The 21,006-nt window shown below is 34.9% G+C and overlaps 1 protein-coding gene across 1 annotated transcript in view; it reads right to left on the minus strand.

The window, feature by feature from the left end:
- The window catches only part of LIN7A (lin-7 homolog A, crumbs cell polarity complex component), a 128,684-nt gene that overhangs the window by 37,563 nt on the left and 70,115 nt on the right, over positions 1–21,006 (minus strand). Inside the window, exons 3-4 of the mRNA XM_004462243.5 lie at positions 8,588–8,659; positions 5,985–6,194 (exon numbers count right to left, since the gene is read on the minus strand). Of these exons, the coding sequence (XP_004462300.2) occupies positions 5,985–6,194; positions 8,588–8,659 (282 nt within the window). The remainder of the gene's footprint in view (positions 1–5,984; positions 6,195–8,587; positions 8,660–21,006) is intronic.

Below are 21,006 nucleotides of genomic sequence, written 5' to 3' on the forward strand. Positions count from 1 at the left end.
ATTAATATATTTTATTTTTATCATACATCATAACATATCCTTTCCCAAAGCAGGTACAGTTTTAGAAACACACACAAAAACTACTACAACCAAGATATCTTTTCAGATATTTGAAAGTCCATGAAATAATTTTTTTTTTAGAGAGACAGTTACAAAGCTCCCCCAGAGTACTTTTACTGATGTAATAAAGGTTTGCCACAGCCCTCCAAATCATTTCCTTGGAAAATTCATTCTCAGTTGATAATGACATGTTCTAAAAATCTTCCATATTAATTTCCCAAAATGGTAATTTATTTCAAAGTAGAAGTAGAAATATTTGCTAATCCTTTTTTGACCATTCTGTAACACAGTAATTTTTTTCATTAAATATTGTTAATTGTCTGAATTATTTACACTGCAAAGACCACTGGACTCTGGATTAGGATTCTAGTGTTGGATTAGTTACTCTTTATGTGCCTATCAGCAAATCAGTGTATTGCGAAGACTCCTCATTTACAGTAAGGGGAAAACTACCTTTTGATGAATACCTGAAAAATATTAGGCACTATTACAATGTCCATAGTAACTTTAAAATACTTTAAAATTGCTAGTGTATGATACATGGTTTAATTTTATTCATGTGCATATATATATATATATATATATATATATATATATAAAACTTTTTATTTTGAAATACTTTCAGACACTTACAGAAATAATACCAACCTCATACAAAGAACAACAGTAAACATCTATCCCCTACTCCAATACGCAGACCCACCAATTTTAACATTTTGTCACATTTGCCATATACTTCTATTCCTATCTCTTGATTGACTGATCTATCTATCCATTTTCTGAACACTTGAGTTTAGGCTGTATGCATGATGCTCCTTGAACATTTAATACTGTCATTTACACTTCCTCAGAACAAGTATATTCACTTATGTAGCACCTTAAGTTGTAGTTATCAAGTGTAATAAATTTAACATTGCTATAAAGCTTAAAATCTATATTCTGATTTATTCATAAGTCCCAACATAATTTTTCAGCCTTTTTTCCTCCATTGTTAGAGCCCATTCAGGATCATAAACCTAATTGTTACTGTCTCTTTGTTGCTCTTTTTTTTTTTTTTTAATTGTGGGAACATATATATACAATGTAAACTTTCCCATCTCAACAACTCCCAAAGTTATCACTGAATGGGATTAATCACCTTCACTATACTGAGGTTATCTCATTATCTGCAATTACTAAAACATCTTATTTCCCCAAACAGAAACCCTATACCCATGATGCATTAAAACCCCAATTCTCTTGTCCCCTGCCCCTGACAACCTGTATTTTAATTTCTGTCTCTATTAGTGTGCATATCCTCTGATATATTTTTGGAATTACCATGGGTCTTAAATTAAACATCCTAAATCTTTAACAATCTTGTTTGCTATGATATCAGCTTAACTTCAATAGCAGACACAAACTATGTTCCTATACCTGTCTGCACCCCAATTTCATATTTCTTTCACAAATTACATGTTCATACATTGTAAGTCCCAAACCTCTGTTTTATCCTTAAATTTTATGCATTTCCCATTTAGATCCTGTAGGAAATAAAAAGTGGAGTTACAAACCAAAAGTGCAGTAGTGCTGACATTTGTATTTACCCATGTTGTTACTCTCACCAGAAATCTTTATTTCTTTATGAAGATTCAATTTATACTCTATTGCTGTTTTCTTCCAACTTGTAGAACTCTCTTCAGCATCTTGTATGGGACTGGTCAACTGGTGACAAACTCCCTCAGTTTTTGTTTATCTGGGAATGTCTTAATCTCTCTCTCATTTTTAAAAAACAGTTACACTGCATATACAAATCTTGTCATCCCACTGTCTTTTTTCCTCCATTGTCTCGGAGGAGAAACCAGAACTTAATCTAAATGACCTCCCTTGTACATGACACTTTGTAACTCTCTTGCAATGTTCAGAATTCTCTCTTTAACTTTGCCATTTGACAGTCTGATTATGATATGTTATGGTGTGGGTCTATTTGGGCTTGCCTGTTTGGATTTTGTTGATTATATATATATATATGTGTGTGCATATATATATGTGTGTGTGTATATACACACACACACATACGTTCCTTTCTCTTTTCTCCTTCTGGGATCCACAATACATATATTGTTATGTTTCATAGTGTCCCACAAGTTCTGTTTACTTTTCTTCATTCTTTCTGATCCTGATTTCAGTTTTCTTGTCTTCAGGTTCTCTGATTATTTTCTCTGACAGCTTCAATCTTCTATTGAATGTCTCTGGGAAAATTTAAATTTCTGTTTATAATTTTAATCCCTCAATTGATATTCTCTTTGTGTTACTCTATTTGATCTATCTGATATCCTTTAGTTCTTTGGCCATGTCTTCATTTAGCTCTTTGAGCATATTTAGGATGATTGAAAAAAAAACAAAACTCTTTATATATCATATTCCAGGTCTGGTCCTCCACATTAATGGTTTCTAATGCTTTATTCTTCTCCTTTGCCTGGACCATTGCTTTCTGTTTCTCTGTATGCTATGCAACCTTTTGTTGAAACCTCGGCATTTTAATATTTTCATGTGTTGTCCCTGGCATCCTTTCCTCAAGCTTGTATATAGTCAGTGTTATGACAGAACTTCTCTTGATTTCCAGGAGCTAGCTAACAAAAAAGAAAGGTAGAAGAACAAGTAAAAAAAGAAGATAACTTTGCCATTTTTTGCAGATTGACCTGTACCAGTGTTCTCCTTCAGGGCTTATGTATACAATTAATGTATAGAATAGCTCCAGGTCAATACACAAAGGCCTCCCATTTACTTTCCGGTGGGTCCAATCTTGTACTTGGACTTGTGACCGTAAGAATTCTCTAATTTACATCTTTTGAATATCTCCTCTTCCCTAAGAAACAGTTTCTTCATGAGCCTGTGAACTACACTGTATGTCCTACAGCCTACAATCTCTTGCTCCAAGCAGCATGACTTGACTGCTTTCTCACAGCTTGCTGTGGGAGTTCCATGAAGTGCCTTCTAAACAAAGGGTAGGTTCTGGGAAGGAGTGTCCCTCAAGACACCACTTAACAGAGTGGGTCAGATGTACCTGATTCCAGCATGTATATGAGGATTACTCTGCTCCATCAGGAATCAAGACCAAAGAGCAACAGTTGGGGTATGGGTCACGTCTGCATGGAGCCATTTGGGGTGGGAGAGGTCATCATGAGATCCTGCCACTTTTAAGTAGCCCTTTTTTCTTGATTTGGCTAATTTTCCAGAGCTTTGAGAAAGAAGTTTCTACTAGTTCTTGCTGTTTTTTTCAAAACTTTTGTTGAGGGATGGAGCCCTGAAGAGTGTCATTCCACCATCTTGATCTGGGCGGTGCCTGCTCTCTAAAGACCATGTGCCAATATTTTAAGCTCCAACTTTAGGAACTTAAACCATTCCAGAGATGGTAAGCCAGCACAATTTAAGAAAAACCATATTCTAAAGGTGGACACTATAAAAACATTGTTTTTCCTATTTCAATCAACAAATGATGCTGTCTTTATTTGCAAAAATATGTCAGAAATTGATTTTCATTGGTGAACACAGCAGCCTATTAACAGCATGATAAATGTTACAAATGGAACTTAATCAGTAAAATTAAAGGTTTAAAATGTACATGTATATTAAACATTTTTGGAAACATTCTTCATCTCATAGAGAGAGACCCATAAGCTGTACCAAATAATTGCTACTTGATTACTAAATAGTCCTATTTTTGACTGCTAGTTTAAGAGCATTTCTGGTTGTCTGACACTGAATCCAATAGTAATAAAATCCTGGCTCTGTAATATTGTCTCATCTGATGTCTGCATGGACAGAGAACAAGGATTTCATCACACTTAATGAAGAGGTTATATGAATTGATTAGTGCTTGCTTGCTAACAAATGTTTCCTAACATATGCCACATGTGAACATAATTTGATTAAAGACTTACTTTAGAAATAACTAACAATAGTGATATCATAGAAGGGGTGCTAATTTTCACCAACCCGAATCTTCTTCAGTAGCCTCACTTATCATCAACGAGAAACTAGGTGTGTGACCAAATTACAATAGGACATTTCACAAACAGGCATTTTGCCTCATTTTAATTTTTACCAGAGCCCTTCAAATTAGTTACTACTCCCTTTTTATAGATAAGGAAATTGAGGTTTACAGGATATCAACTCATAATCATATATGTTTTTTTTTTTCTGACTCCATGGTTTCAGAACCTCCTGTTCCCTCCAAACTACAACACAAGGTCATTGCAAAGAATGAATGAATGATTGTGAAAGGTCTACAGCTCTGTTCCATGCAAAGTTTTCTAAATTTAATAATTTTATATCAAATTCAAAAAATATATAATACCTGAATGATGCAGAGCTCAACAAGTTATAGAAACATTATTCCTAAAACCTCCCTGCAAAATTTTGACCTAGAATAAACAGATTCTTTAGCTCCCTTGACAGACAAGTGAATCACTTACTAGACTGATTTTATGTCTATTGCTGCTTTTGGTAAGTACAATTATTATTAATATATTTTGGTTCTTTTAATTCTGTGCTTTTCATTTTGTTTTTAAATCTATATATTTTTTGGATCTATCCAATATATACAGAGAAATGATAAATTCATACATTGAGGCTTGGATTACTGTGTGGCATAATTGCATGACCTAGTCCCAGAGACCTCCACCAAAAGGTTCAACTCTAAAGTTATCAGTTGGAACATGCCTGAGAAAAATCATAGTTATCTAAAGGTTAATAAGAAGCTCATCACAAAGCATTATAACGTAGGAAAAAAGTAACTGTAACAAGGCAATTTTAGAATTAGAGTGCTGAAGTGAAATGAAATATTCATGTATTGATGATTTTGATGTATGTTGGAGAATGGCAGAGTTAAATGAATGGTTTGGATGCTATCAAATCACTGGTTACCAGGCTAAAATAACAGAAAAATAAGCAAAATGCATACCTCAAATGCAGAAGAATTTTAATCCAGATTTACCAATGAAATATCATGTTTTAAATGTATTTTAGATTGAATATGGTGTTCTAAGCAGAAACCAATATGGCTGCAAATAACCCCAATTCATTTTATTTATTCAAATCTAAAGCTCTTTTATTTAAGATCATCAGTTAATTAGGCTGGTACATATTGGTATGTGTCTATTGATTTTTCTGAAATTTGTGCGTTCAGATTATTTGGTTTGATATAACCGGAAGTTATGGGGAGAAAACTGCTCAATGTATATAAGTTATTTCTTTAGCAAGTCCTTGGTACATGTAGAGGTAATGGCATTCAAAGAATATGAGGTTATAAACAATATGTAGAATCCTATTTTTACTTTACAATGCTTTATATTTTAGTTTCCTTAGATTCATTTGAAAAATAAAATATATTTGGTGAATAGATAATGCCATCAATTGGGGGGAGGGGATAATATATTTTTATTATACTACAGTGGTAGACAACACTTAAAGAATTATCTGTTTATTAACCTTTTTCATATGTTATTATTGCATAAATATTAAAGTTACTCTTCCTTTTTAATTAAAACTTTTAAGACACATTATAGAATGAAGAATTTTATTTTATTTTTTTAATGTGTTTGTTTACTTATGTAACTTTGGATACAATGAATCTTGAAATCATTTTGTTCTGCTAAATAGTAATTCAAATAGGGTATTAAATGAGGGAAATTTCACAGGATGGGATAATTTATTGGGACAATTTTTCAACTAGTTCATATGTATCATACCTGAGCAAGATGATATGAAATTAACAAACTATGAAATTACTGATTTTATATGTTCAATATCCATCACTGTTTAGGAAGCTGTTTGGACGCAAAATTATGATTTGTTGAAGGATTCCAACATTGACTACTGTAACAGCAGAAAAAAAGGAATGTGCTTTGGGAGAAAAATCTCTGGTTATTTTAGGAACATACCACTCCATTCACTGACAGCAGCTGGTCTCCTCTTTTGAGGCCTCCATGTCTTTCGGCCACCCCTCCAGGAATGATGCGAGAGATATAAATGGGGGAATTTTGCTCCTTTCCTCCCATCACATTAAAACCAAGGCCTTCATCAGTCTTTGGTAGTTCGACTACCCGCGGGTGGGAGTGGCCTTCACTAGCTGCAAAAGCAGCAACTGTTGCCTGAAAGAAAAGATGGTCATTTGGTAACAAAATGAGGGAATGAGGTTAGTCACATGCTCTGCAATGGGGAGATCAAGCAACTCCTTATATTATTATAGCATTCTCCTGTGAAAGAAAGAACTGAAAAGGGAATGGCCTTTCTTCACTTAGATGCCATCTAGGATTCTTTCCTTTTGTAATACCCCACCCAGCTATCCCCAGCTTTCTAGAACATATGTGTTATGTTTTAAAAAATGTCTCTTCTTCATAAAAAAATCATTCCCAATTATCTTGGTTAGATCAACTCCTCCTATTCCTTAACTCTAAACATCCATTGGTGCATACAGTATATTGTATTACAATTATTTTGTGCACATCTTTTTCATGAGAACCTTAAGGGCCGAAGTTGTGTCTTCTGACACACAGTCCAGTTTTTTTGCACAGAAATGTTGATAAATCTTAACTGAATAAACTGACGAGCATATATATACATATATACATGCATACTTGTGAATATATCTAATCTTGCTGTTGCTGGACCTCTGACCTCTGGCATTAGCAAATTTATTATTATTTTTTAAACATTGAGGATATCTAAAAAAAAAACCCACTTAAAACGATAGATTCAAGCAAGTTATAAGTATGTTATTGTTATTTGAAATCAATATTCCATATTATTATGAAATGTCCTCTTATTGGCACAGTTTTTTTTCTCTACATTTTACATTAATGTTTTAGCTTGCTATAGTGATCTATGCAAAGTGCGCAACATTTGACATAAAATAATTTAAAAGTTTAGACAGACTGTGGTTTTATATCCTGATACACAAAATATTTAATATGGAATTATAATTTTATTTTAAAATTCATGTAAATAACATGAATTTTTATCATAAAATTCATGTAAAATTCTTTAAATAACATCAATAAAGTAACTTACCATTAGTTCCCGCCCTGACTCCCCCATCCCACCCCTCTGAAATAAAATAGCAGCATTTAAGTAGTTACTCTCAAGAAGAGATTCTCAGCCTGCTTCTTATTTTCCACTTCCATTAACCCGCCTTAAACACAGTTGATTAGATGCCTACTATAAAGTGATTTACTCAACACTGAAAATATTGATTCCCAACTACTGCACAATCTTTTCCACACACAGCATTACCACATCAATTTAGCATTGTGTTACTGCCTGCATTTAGTGAGAGATAGTGAATGACATGGAAATAATGGCTTGTTTTTAGCTACATGCATTTGCTCATGCAAACCTTGTCATCATGCATAGATTTTAATGGCTGACATGAATGCAATGCAGACAGCCCAGAAACAACCAGAAAATATTGTGCTATTGCAACATTATGCTGCTATCCTGCTGTTCTACATGAATAAGAAATGAGAATGGTAAAACACTACATAATTCACTTCCCCCTTAATTAAACCATGTAGGGATCATTTTTCTGCATGTGTTCCACTTCAGTACAAGCAAAGCATGATGTAATGATAATAATACCCTCTTTTTGCCTGGATTAAAAAAAAACAAAAACAAACCTTACAATTCTAGCATGTTTTGTTGTAGGTTGAATACAGAATAAAAACTGAGAAATTAGAAGAGAAACCAAACAAGAAGTGATGTAACACAAAATAAGTAAAAAGAAAATTATGATTATTTTCACTGGTTCTTACTCCTTTTGTCTTACTAGGAAGACAAAAGTGTTTAAAAAGCAAGTTTTATATATACTGTAGCATTTCTGTGTTTGTAAATTAAGAGCTGCATTGGTGATTTTAGTTTAAAATGATTGTTTCCTAATTGTCTATATCCTGTATAATTTTATGAGCCTTTTGGCACAATATTTTGTTAGTAGGGTTCTGCAATCTCTGGATTTAAGTCTTTAAAATGAAAATGTGGTCACTATCACAAAAGGTGATGGGAATTTCCTTCAAGTCAATGCCGTGTTATTTCAGCAAGCTGCCCACAGCTCAGCTGAAAAAGCAGAAGAACCTTACGTCAGTGGGTGGCAGGTGAATTCTTTTTATGTCTAACTTAAATCACATGCTTAGACTTGTGCAAAGGAATCTTCATGCACCCAATAGGGAACAGTTTCTTTTGTATCAAAACAATGTGTCAGAAAATCATGTAGTATTTCATAAAATGAACCAGTCGATTTGCTTGTGCTAAATGGACATTTAGTGAGTTTAATGAAATCATTCTCCTTTCTTAAGCTACAGAAGCAGCAGAAATGGTCAATTTTCCATTAGGATTTTTACCTGGGAAGTAGTACTGGTTCTAGACTCTGGGCTGCCACTGATGTCTAAATTCTCTTACAGTGTACACACGAGAATACCTGAAACACACACGCGCACAATCAATTACTAGATCACTGGGATCAAATATATTTTAAAAGTTACTCAAGCCTTACCTTTGCTGTAGCCCTGGCACGGAATTCAGGACAGCCATTAACAGTTATCGTTTCATGCATATATTGATACACCTAAAATGTTCACATAAAAGAAGTGTAAGAATGTTAAGAATATCAATTATTTCAATCCAGACAGGACAATACATTTTTCACTGTAAGGCAGAAGTTCCCTGTCATAAAGTGAAATAGGGATGCATACTGATGATAGACTGAAATCACCCTGAGGATCTCTGAGGTATGAGGCAGGGAGGGTAATTAACTTTATACAGAAATCTTTAATTTGTCTGTGCATGTTTATTAACACAAAAACTCTTCCCTTTTGTTTCTTTGTTGGTAAAAATTTTTGCAATTATATACCATACATAGCTCTATCTGTCAAGTACATGATTACAATTATGAATATACCTAATTTCTGAATCCTGGTAAACTTTAAAAATAGGTTTCCAAATTAATATTTCACAAGCTTATGATAACAATATCCTTTCCTTGGCCTCATCTCCATCATGTTAGAAGGTACATTACTGTTAATGATACGCATTCATAATTTTGAACACTTAAAACTTACAACTACTCTGAGAATCTATTTTACTTTAATTTGAGTGGGTAGGATAATTGATGCATCCCTTTTAAGTAAAGAGGTAGAATGTTATCGGGGAGTAAAGGCAGGTAAAGGAAGAGTCTTAGAACTAATAGCAGAAAACGTCAGACGTCAGCCATGGGCTCTTGATAGCAATTAGAAGTAGAAAGAATGGAGATAAAATTAGAAGCTGGAATGACATGGGGAAGTGTACAAGTTTTGCTGACCAATAGGACTAAGTTTGAATCTTACAATAAAATGTGGGAGATACATGGTCTTGGTTAAACCACCTCCCCACTTGGATCCTCTTTTTGTCCATCTGAAAAATATTTTAAAGAATATTTATTTAGTAGGTATCAGGAATTGAGTTATGTCCCCCACAAAAGGCATGCCAGACCCCAATTCCTGTCTTGTGGGTATCAACCTATTTGTAAACAGGACCTTTGAAGATGTTATTATTAATTAAGGTGTGTCCAAACTGAATGAGGGTGGGCCTTAATCCAACATGGCGGAAGTCCTGATAAGCAAAGGAAATTGGACACAGAAGAGAAGACCACAGAGAGAAGCCAGAGGGCAATGGAACCCAGAGGGAGTGGAGAGGATGTCACCATGTGACAGCCAGCCACAATGTGACCAATCTTAGGAAGAAGTAAGCCTTCTAGCTTCCACAACCATGAAACAATAAAATTCCCATTGTTTGAGATAACCCATTGTGTGGTATTTGTCACAGCAGCCTGGAAACTAAGACAGTAGGCTTGTTGTGCTTGTTAAAATTAACACCTGGCACTTAATAGGCACCTACTCCTTCAGTAGCAGGTTTTATTACTAATTATTATTTTAGACATATATAGGACGTGTTGAAACATAGTTTAAAAAATGTTTTTTTCTTTTAAATGGCCAGGAATGGAATTCCAGTTTATAAAATCTGGATAAAAATAAATTGCTTCATTTTAAATAAACTGAAATATAAAGAATGACAGTTTGCAGAAGATATTTGGAAGAGTATTTAAATAATAAAGTTGTAAAAACTTACTGCATGATGCATAGAGGTAAACATCCATTTGGTATTATGCTGGAGTTTTTTGGAAGTCACTATTTTATTTTATTTAGATAAATACCTATTTTATTTAAAATATTAAGATATTTAGATAAAATATTAAAATTTAAATAATACCTATTTTATTTTAAAAGATGAAATAGGAAAACTGTAATTGAAGCCTTTTTTTTTCCTTTCTATTCATGTAATTTCACAAGTTCCCACCAAAAGTTATTAATGTGAATTCAAAATTTGATTAATTCGTCTATTCAATAAATGTTCACTGAGTGTCTGGGACTAATCTCGTCCCAACATTTTTTAGCTGGCTCATCTTTTCTCAAATGCATTTGGTTGATTCTCTACTAATGATGCCTCATCTTTCCCAGGTGGCAGGATTAGGAAAAACCAACAATGTGGTATAGACTGGGAAGGTAGCAACACTATCCAGAATCTAACTTTTAGCTTTATACCTCCACTAAACAATAGGGGTATTCAGTTTCTCTGGGAAATCTGATTGGATATGAGAACAGATTTTGAGAAAAGTATTTGTGGACTCTGGGATTTGTTGCTGCAAATTCTCCAGGCTCTCAGAATAGCTATTACACATATTTCCGTTATTATTCCCTTGAAAATGCACTATTTTGTTTTATAAAGATAGCCCTTCCACAAATAATTTCTCACTGTTCATTTAGGAGGGATCTCTCTGCCTTCTTTCTCTTAAGAGCCTCTTTCATATCTGCCCATTCCCTCGGTTCTAATACATTATCTCTTGCTGGAAGCACTGCACTAGTGTCCTCATTAGGTCTCCCCACCACCAATCACTGTCCACTTCAGTTATCATTGAGTACCCACCTGAATATGTCACTACTATGCTCTTGGCTGTCTGCCACCCTAATAGTAAAGATAGCAACATCAAGTGCCTGTGGAATCAGGCTGGTGATACTAGCATCGAAGCCCTGTCTTCTCTCTAGCCTTATTTTTCTACTCCCTGTCCACCTCCCCCACCATTCCCCAAACATATATTCGTCTAGTTGCCCAGGCCTTTTCAAAAGCTGTGTAGTCTTCTTGAAATGCCTTTCCACCTGGCAGACTCCTATTTATCCAAGATTAACAGGATGATTCAAGGCCCAATTCAAATGTTCTCTTTGTCAAATGTTCTCCGCCTCCCTCAAACAGAGTATGTCTCTCTCTTCCCAGTTTCTGTCCATCTGAATTTGCATGAGGTTATTTTGGGTTCCTTATCTGGGGAAAGTGACTGATTTTATCCAAGGATGCTTAAGAGGACAATCAGTTGGCAAATAATTGGAACGTTGATAACAATTGATAAAAACAAAGGTAATTTTGTTAAGTGCCTAGGGTAAACACCTAAAAAATACCACAAGTAAAGATCAATACTTTTAACATCCAATATGAATTATGAGTTTAAAAAGTGAAATACTCAAGAGGCAATACTGTCTAGTGGACGTTTCTACAGGTTCTGAAGGTGGCTTGGACAAGAACCCTGGCTTTCCTTAGCAATTGTATGATCTTGGTCAGTTACTTGATTTATCTGGGGCTCATTTTCCTCATTTGAAAAATATGCTGTAAAATTTTAAGTACTTTTTAGGTCTGTTATGGGGAATAAGTGAGATAAGAGCAGATGATGGCATGTCATAAGCTTAGCAAAAATTAGCTATTTTAGTATGATTATTATTTATTTTTTATATAATTATTTTTTTAAAGATACTTAGATTACATAAATGATACATAAAAAATATAGGGGATTCCCATATGCTCTGCTCCCTACCCCTCCCACATTTTCCCACATTAACAACATCCTTCATTAGTGTGGTACATTTGTTACAACTGATGAACACATTCTGGAGCATTGGGCACTAATAATGGATTATAGTTTACATTGTAGTTTACACTCTCTCCTGCACAATTTTATAAGTTATGGTAAGACATATAATGGCCTATATCTGTAATTGCAATGTCATTCAGGACAATTCACAAGTTCCTAAAACGCCCTCATATTACCCCTATTTTTTCCTCTCCCTCCCCTCAGAACCTTCGGTGGCCACTGCCTTCACATCAATGATAAAATTTCTTCCACTGCTAGAATCACAGTACATCTGCAGTAGAATAACAGTAAGTCTACGCTAATCCATTATTCATTCCACAATCCTGAGGATCCTGGAATGGTGATGCCCATTCCACCTCTAACTGAGAGGGGGCTTAGATCCCATAGGGCAGATAGATGGGACTATCTTGCTTGCAGTTGCACGCTCTCTGTTCCTTGGGTTGGTCATTATCCATCATCATCTCCTTGGTAGCTGTCCTGGGTGAGTCCAATGAACTGGAAAGTAGGTGTTGCAACTCTTGAGTTTCAGGGCCCAACATGCACATGGGCAGCTGAAAGACTTAAATCTCTTGGACATATACCTATCAACTCTAGTACTAACTACAGGTTCAAATAGCAGGGGCAGAAGAACCATATGTAGGGAAACCACAACTGAGTTCAACCCTGTCATACTGGAGAGCATAAATTCCAAAGTAGGGCAGGTTGCCAAACTCCTGAACTGCCTGCCCTGCCTATAGTGTCTGGATGTCTCCAGAGCCCTCAAAAGCCCCGTCTGAGGCAATATTTACTTAGTCAGTCAATGAGATCCTCCGGAGACATGCATAAGCATAACCCCTGGAATGACCTCCCAACTCATTTGAAGCCTCTTAGCCATATAAACTCATTTGTCCTTACCTTTTCCCCCTTGTGGTCATTCTAAGGACTCTGAGATGGTAATGCCAACTCTGCCTCTAATTGAGAGGGGGTTTAGATCCCCAAGATCTTTTGGATAGCATTTCCTAGGATTAGCATTCCATGCACTGTGCAAATTGACTTGAGGCAGTGGTTTACAACTTGGAGTATTTTTCCCTTTCAGAGATATTTGGCAATGTCTGTACATGTTTTGGTTGTCACAACTGGGGAGGAAGTGATACTACTGGCATCTAGCAAGTAGAGCCCAGAAATACTGCTAAATACCCTATAATGCACAGGGCAGGGGCAGCCTCCCCAAAGAATTATTTGCCAAAACAGCAACAGTACAATATCTTTTCTCCTTATATGCAATAATTAACTATAAAAACTCATTTGTACAGCGCTTACTTAATTGCATTAAGTGATTGTTGAAGTACATTATCATACACTAGTGTACATTTCATGAGGGCTTACTCTGGTGCAAGTGTATAGCTAAGTGTTTTACATCCATGGGATCATTTACATCTCACAACTTATGATTCAGGCACTGTACATATGAGGAAACTGTGCCACAGAGATGGTGCCACACCCATGATCACATGACTAGTCACAGTTAGAGTTCATATCATCTGCCTCCAAAATCTTTCCTCTTTCAACCACATCAGACTTTCTTCAACAAAACATTAGACTACCACAATTTGGCAACATACTTGAAAACAAAAATTTGCAGCTGTCACAAGTGCTTGATATTTTGAAAATGGTATCCAGATTTTATGTGGAAACTACTCTTAAAACAAGTGGTGGCTGCAAAATGAACAATGCAAAAAGGCTAAAATCAGCAAATCCATTGTTTTAACCAAGAAGGTAATAGCATTTTAATCCCCCCCTCCTTACGGTGATAATAAATTAACAATTAGTGAAATGAATCCAATGTCATTTCCAGTCTTACTTTTATACAAAGTGTAAAAGATTCTGATTAGTTAATTTTCAAGAGTGAGCTGAAAGGACATGGTCTGGTTGGAGATACTAATTCTACTTTCATTAGCTATGTCACCTTTCTATAACTTTCATAGCCTCTCATTTTCTAAGGGACAAAGTGTAACCCTGACTACCTTACTTTGTAAGGGCAAATATAAAAGTATTTGTAAAATTGTGAAGAGAGATGTTAGGGATAGCTAAGGTGTTTTAATAGATACCTTGAGAAAGTTCTTAAAGGGAAAAAGGAAATGGCCATATTAGCTTCAGGAAAGGGCAGTAGGCTTATACCTTTGAGCCCTTTGGGTTCCAAAATTTCTTAAAAATTTCAGCTAAGGCACTTCAAAGTATATTCTTTTAAGTTGGGTTGAATTCCTAGTGCATGTCAAACAATTGCTAGAGACTACTATAGAGTCTCATCTTACATTTCAGCATCAAAAATGCCCTAACCTTGAATAAATTTCACAGATTCAATAGCATTTTTAATCTTTAGAATGTATTTCATGCTATTGAAAATTTAAAAAGATAGATTGATTCAGTAAAGAAGAAGGACTTGCAGTGAGTTGGTTCACAATGTTCAGTTATTCTTCATTCAGCTAACATTTATTTAAGAGCGATCCTAGCTAGTGTTAGGCTCCTGGACTAAAATATCCAAGAAAAAAGATAATGATTGTTTCTAAAACTCTGAAGTAATGTTAATTTCCACTATAGAAGAGCTGTCAAATTATTTCAAATGAATAATTTATATTTTCTTTTTCTTTATGCTAAAAATCAAGTAGATTAATTTTTCAGGGTGGAAAGTTTACCTGAGAGAGTAACAAGTATAAATGAAGTAAAAGCTTCACTTGAAATTTATTTGCCAAGCTTACAAGAGAATTTCTATTTAGATAGAGTTACACCAAACAGCTAGAATTCTAGTGCAAGAATATTTTAATTTTTGGTCTTTCAGGAGACAATAACACAATATAAGTTATTCATTGGATCTTGAAGAGTGCAGAGAGATAGGTAGGGGATGACAAATCTATGTCATGACTTTCTTGTGTTAGATCCCTTTTCTGTTTGACTTAAGGCAAGCCACCTAACCATTTGTGCAACTCGGTATTCTGCTATGTAAAACTTCATCCTTAAAGAGTCAAAGAATATAAAGTTCATTTTATAAATTAGAAATCCGTGCACTTTTTTTACCTGTTTTATTTATTTATTTATTTATTTATTTTCTCTCTATTTTTTTTAAATGTTACATTAAAAAAAATGAGGTCCACACATACCCCAACCCCCCTCACTCCACTCCTCCCACATCAACAGCCTCTTTCATCATCATGGGCCATTTATTGCACTTGGTGAATACATTTTGGAGCACGGCTGTACCACATGGATAGTGGTTTACATTGTAATTTACATTCTCCACCAGTCTACCCAGTGGGCCATGGCAGGACATACAATGTCCAGCATCTGTCCCTGCAGCACCACCTGCAACTCCATGTCCTGATAGGAGGGCCTAGAGCTGAAAATGGATTGACTAAATTCAGGGTTAAAACAGGAGAAACTAGCTCTTCAAAATACACTGTGAAGAGAATGAAAAGAAAATTTTCACCTAAGAGAAAAGATTTGCAAAGCATGTATCTGATAAAGAATTTGTATCAGGAATAATACAGCTGCTCAAAAGTCAATAATAAAACAAAAACCCAATTATAAATGGATACAACATTTGAATGGGCACTTCATAGGGATGGCAAATGTGAAAACATGCTCAAAACCAGAAGCCACCAGGAAAAACCAAACTAAAACTATAATTAGATACAAATACACACTTATTGGAGTGGCTATATTTCTAAAAAATACTGATAATACCAAGTATGGGTGAGGGTATGGAACAACTAGAACTCTGATACATGCTTATACAATCACTTCATAAAACAGAAGGACAGTTTTCTATAAAGTTAAACCTATACTTACCATTAGACCCAGCAATCCTACTCCCAGCTCTTCATCCAAGACATAAAACTTATATTTACACAAAAACCTGTGTGTAAATACTTACAGCAATTTATTCATAATAACTGTAAACAGCAAACAACCTAATGGCCTTCAACTGCAAATTATCTAGCTGGATGCACCTATACAATAGGGTATTGCTCAGCAATTAAAAGGAACAACTACTAATAAATGCAACAACATGGATGAATCCCAAATACATTTTGCTAAGTGAAAGAAGTCAGAACCTAAACTGCTTTCGCCCATATGACACTCTAGAAAAGGTAAATCTATAGGGTCAGAAAACAGATCAAAGGTTTCCAGAGGCTAAGAATAGGGAAGCGTTGACTAAAAAGGAGCATGGGGAATTTGGGGGGTGTTGAAACTGTTTAATAACTTTATAGCTATGGTGATTACATGATTTATATAATTATTAAAACTTAAAATTGTACACTAAATAAGGTGACTGTTATTGGATGTAAGTTATACTTTAATAAACTTAACTTTCAAAGAAGCAGAAAATATTTTTAAGACATGGGAAAGCAGAAAAAATTGTTTAGAGATAAAAATATTCAGAAATTTCATCATGGCTTTGAAAATTAAAAATAAGTGCTTTGTAAAGAAAGACCCTAAAGCAAAGATGTACATATATCTAAGAATGTATTCAACATAATAAACAGATGAAATTAGGCCCCATTCCTCCAAGTTTATAAATGTGGAAAGCAATAAATATTCTCTAATGGATGATGGCATCTCTTTGAAATACAGGTGCTCCAAAGATTTTGTAGTTCCTCATTATGGATGGACTGGCTACTTAAATGTCAATAGAATTACAACTAGGATCAGATAAGCCACTCTATATCAGTGATTGGAAACCAAAATTAAGCCTTTCAGCAACATTATGGAAAGTTAAAATGACATTAAGACTGTGTTACCTGCAGAGGGGTAAAATATACAATAAAATGAAGTGCATATGGCATTTGATATGACCACAGAAAAGTAGAATTAGAGCTTAAGTCACTGAAAATTTGGTGTTAGGATATTTTATAGAAATAACTCCAGATCAATCAAAAATTGGTTCATCTACTATAGAAGATATGTTCCAAAAATACCTAATTTTTGCCTTGAGTTTAGGTTTTCATTTTGGACAAATGGCAGCCACAAATATTTTTTATATATTTATAGCTATCTATGTATCTATTAAATATATTTTCCATATGCTTTTATAACTGTGAAAATATTCTGTTTGGAATTGTACAAAATTAGAAATCCTATAAATTAAAGACTTTAGGAAATTCTAAATCTAGAACCAACTTTTCTCGCAAAAAAAAAAAAAAAAGAGGAAAATTAAACGGTGCACATTAAGTCAAAACTGCTACAGTAAGACCATCAAATCAATCCTATGAAAATCTGAGAAGGATAAAATTTCCTGATTAATGTCTTTATTCACAGGCCACATCTCTCTATGGCCATCAATTTCAATGGAAACATGACATCCACTGGACAAGAAAAACACTGTTGAAGGATAACATACTTTCATTAGGTTGAAATGAGTTACAAAAGAGGATGCAGCCAGAAAGCAAACTTTTGATGGTACTACTGATAAAATCAATGTGGCTACTGACACTTCTTCCCAGAATAGGCCATTGACTTTGAGAGAAAACATTCCTCCTTGGATTAGTGACAACTCTCATGCAAAGTCCTCTTAATGTCAGCCAGGAATATGAAAACTAATGGACTATCTCCAGTTTTTAGTCACAGACACAAAAGGACTTCTTTTAGGCAATTAGCTTCACTACTTCATCACTCTTTTAAGCCATGCTGGTGCACTATATAATAATTGCCTTTGAACAACAGTGCTTTGTTTTAGTACTGAAGAAGAAACCTCAAGTTAACACTTGACAGGTATTTATTGTCTTCAAGAAATAAAGTTGGTCTTACTACTATTGAAAAGGACTCCTCTTTCAATTATATCCTGGTAGGATGCATCTAACAACCAAGTGATCAACAGGATGGCATTACTTATAATTAAAATAAAAAACAAAAAAATCCCTGAATTTGAAGATTGGAAACAAATGAGACATTTGTTTCTAAAAATTTCTGACCCTTTCTCCCATATTTTAACCTCCATATACCTGTTTCCTTATTGTACCTATGCCCCCAAGTATAAAAGATCTGTTCAAACGAATGGACAGGACCCAGGAAAACTGTATTAAATTGTATTTTACTGGTGGTACTGATACTGTCCCTAAAAGGTCGGTAACTTGAAACCCACCTTTTTTCTTTCTGCATCCATGTCCTAAGAAGATTCAAATAGGGTTTGCCTACTTAGGGCAGAGGTATCTAATTCTATTGCTTTATATCCTGCCTTCTTAAGCCAACTCAGACTTCTTAGATTCAGACTGGAGGAAAGGGGAGAGTTCACTTAGGCTACTGGGCCCAAATGTCTTTCTCCAATCTATATTTTACCAGAGAAAGTTTCAGTAGAGTGGATTTGAGTGAGATCCATGCTTCATTTTCATTTGGTTATGGACCTTTTTCCCTAGCATCCTTGGTTGGAAACTCCCTGAGAAGGAAAGTTGGAATGCAGAAAAGGACTTTTTTTAAAAAAAGATTTACTTATTTATTTCTCTCCCCTTTCCTCCCCCCTGCCCCAGTTGTCTGTTCTCTGTGTCTATTTGCTGCGTGTTCTTCTTTGTCCGCTTCTGTTGTCGTCAGCGGCACGGGAATCTGTGCTTCTTTTTGTTGTGTCATCCTGTTGTGTCAGCTCTCCGTGTGTGCGGTGCCATTCCTGGGCAGGCTGAACTTTCACGCTGGGTGGCTCTCCTTTTGGGGTGCACTCCTTCAGAAGAGGACCTGAGCATTCCTGAATTCCCAGACATAAGCTCTTAGTCACAGTGAAACTTCAATCTACCTCTCAGAGGCCACAAATCTATTTCTGATCTCTACTACCTGACTCTGACATTCAGCTGCAAAGTGATACATGCCATTTATGATTTGCTTTCAAAGACATTAACTAGACTATGTCTACAGAAAAGCTGAATTGTAACCAATCTCATGTGTTAGTATTGGCCAGACTGAAGGAAAAGGGTAAAGTCTCAAATTGTAAGTGATCTTCAGTACTCATATATAGATGAAGATGAGAAATATTTTGGACAAGTTGATGTCCTTTAATATATATCCATCTGCCTAGTGAAGTTATAGAAGAACTAGGGCTTTTTATGAAATGCTATTCATAGATCAAGTCTAATGAGAAGAGTACATTAAGAATGTTCTCTAGCAAGCTATATACTAAATGGTGTGGGAAAAATGAGAAAACCTTTAACAAGGGCTCAAGAATCACTTAACAAAGAAGGTTAAAACCCCCTTGTGCCTGACAGTAAATGTCATATCCTTTCATTTGTTTTTGCTTCTGAGGGAATTCAGTAGGGATTCAATAATACTGTTGGTATGTTACATAATACAGTTCTCAGAATCTCTGCCAATCACAAAATTTCCAGAAGTTATTTATATTACTAGTTTTAAATAAATTCAAATGACTATGTCATATACCAAATTTTCCAAAGAGAACACAAAAAGCTTTTTGTTCAGCTTTATTCTGCCATACAAAAGCAGAATAATTCATTGTGAAACTATAAAAGTGGACAAAGTTTAAAATTTTAAAATCTACAACATTAACCATTAATTTCACTACATATTTTTATAATTGGTTTATATTTCCTGGTTGGTTCTTAACACATAAAACTTTTATAAGGTAGTTCAAATTTAAAAATTTGTACAAAATCATCCAATCACTGAAAGAAAAAAATGAAATCACAGAAAACAGAGCATTTCCATTGGGACTGCAAGGCAGGTGTCCAAGCCGCCAAGGAGAAAGCTGTTCCCTTTTGGTTGTCCAAAAATAATTCCCTTAAGGCAGCTGTTCCCTGCCCTATCCTTGTTACACAGCCTGAGTTCCCTGTGACAGGCAATGCTGGAGTAAAAGTTGGAGATGTCATTTTCAGTTAGTATAAAGCCATTCAATGAGACTGGATTATCTCTATCTGCTTGTTTGGGGTAAAATTCAAACAAATTTTGAGGCTTAAAAATCTGTCCATTTTTACCGATTGGATTTTGGCACTGTGAAATCTCACAAAGAATACCCATACGTCTCTATAAACATACCCAAGCTGTTACTAAACACAACTTTTATCCAAGATTGCCTAGACCCTTAGTCCTTCTACTTTGACGAATTGTTTAATTACATGTCTGGATGGCTATGATGTTCCAGTTACCTGTGGTAGTAAATAAACTTTGAAAAACAGAATATTTTGGAGTGGCTCATCTGATGAGGCCTGGTTTTCTTAATACAGATAAGCTAATTAGAAACAATATAAACATGTATTTTTTGAATGGGCAATAGTACAGCAGACATTTTTGATCCTCACCTCACCCTATATCCCATCTGGTGGCCTGTATCAGACTTGAGTTGAGGCTCGGGAATAATGCTATCATGACTTTCAGGGCATGTATGATGCTTAAGAAAAGATAAGGTCATCTGTTGTGCAGATCAGGAGGAACTTCTTTTTAAAAAGCTAACAGATGAAAGACTTATTTTTAAGACTACGTTAAAATGTTCCTTTGAGGAAATACTTTCAGAATTTTGTTTTTGCTAAAACCTCAGCTACATTTTGCAAAAATCTGTATTTCTTTAAAAAGATTTGTTAAAACATTAACACAGCTCTTCTTTTCCTGTTTCCATTTATGTGACCCTCAAAAGACATAGTTGCATTCATAAGTTTAAGTGTATAATACTTGTTGGAACTATATTTAGTTTTATGGTGAAAGCATTGTCTGCAAATCTAAACATAAGGTTCAAGGTGACATGGCAAATATTTTGAGAGTTAATTCACAAGGATTGACCCCAGAACTCTAATTATAATAGAGATGCATGAGATTTTGTATAAATTGCTTCCATATCAGAACAAAAAAGAAAAGAAAAGAATTACTATTGCTGCAACTGAATACAGCACAGTGTATGCAGAGAAAATCACGGGCTGTTGACATTTGCCATCTTAGAATGAAATCATTGTGTTTTTGCTTTGAAAAGTGATTTTTTTAAAAATTTGTCAGGAAGTAGGCAT

Source organism: Dasypus novemcinctus, chromosome 12 (assembly GCF_030445035.2).
Source record: "Dasypus novemcinctus isolate mDasNov1 chromosome 12, mDasNov1.1.hap2, whole genome shotgun sequence".
In the NCBI taxonomy this organism is placed as follows: Eukaryota; Metazoa; Chordata; class Mammalia; order Cingulata; family Dasypodidae; genus Dasypus; species Dasypus novemcinctus.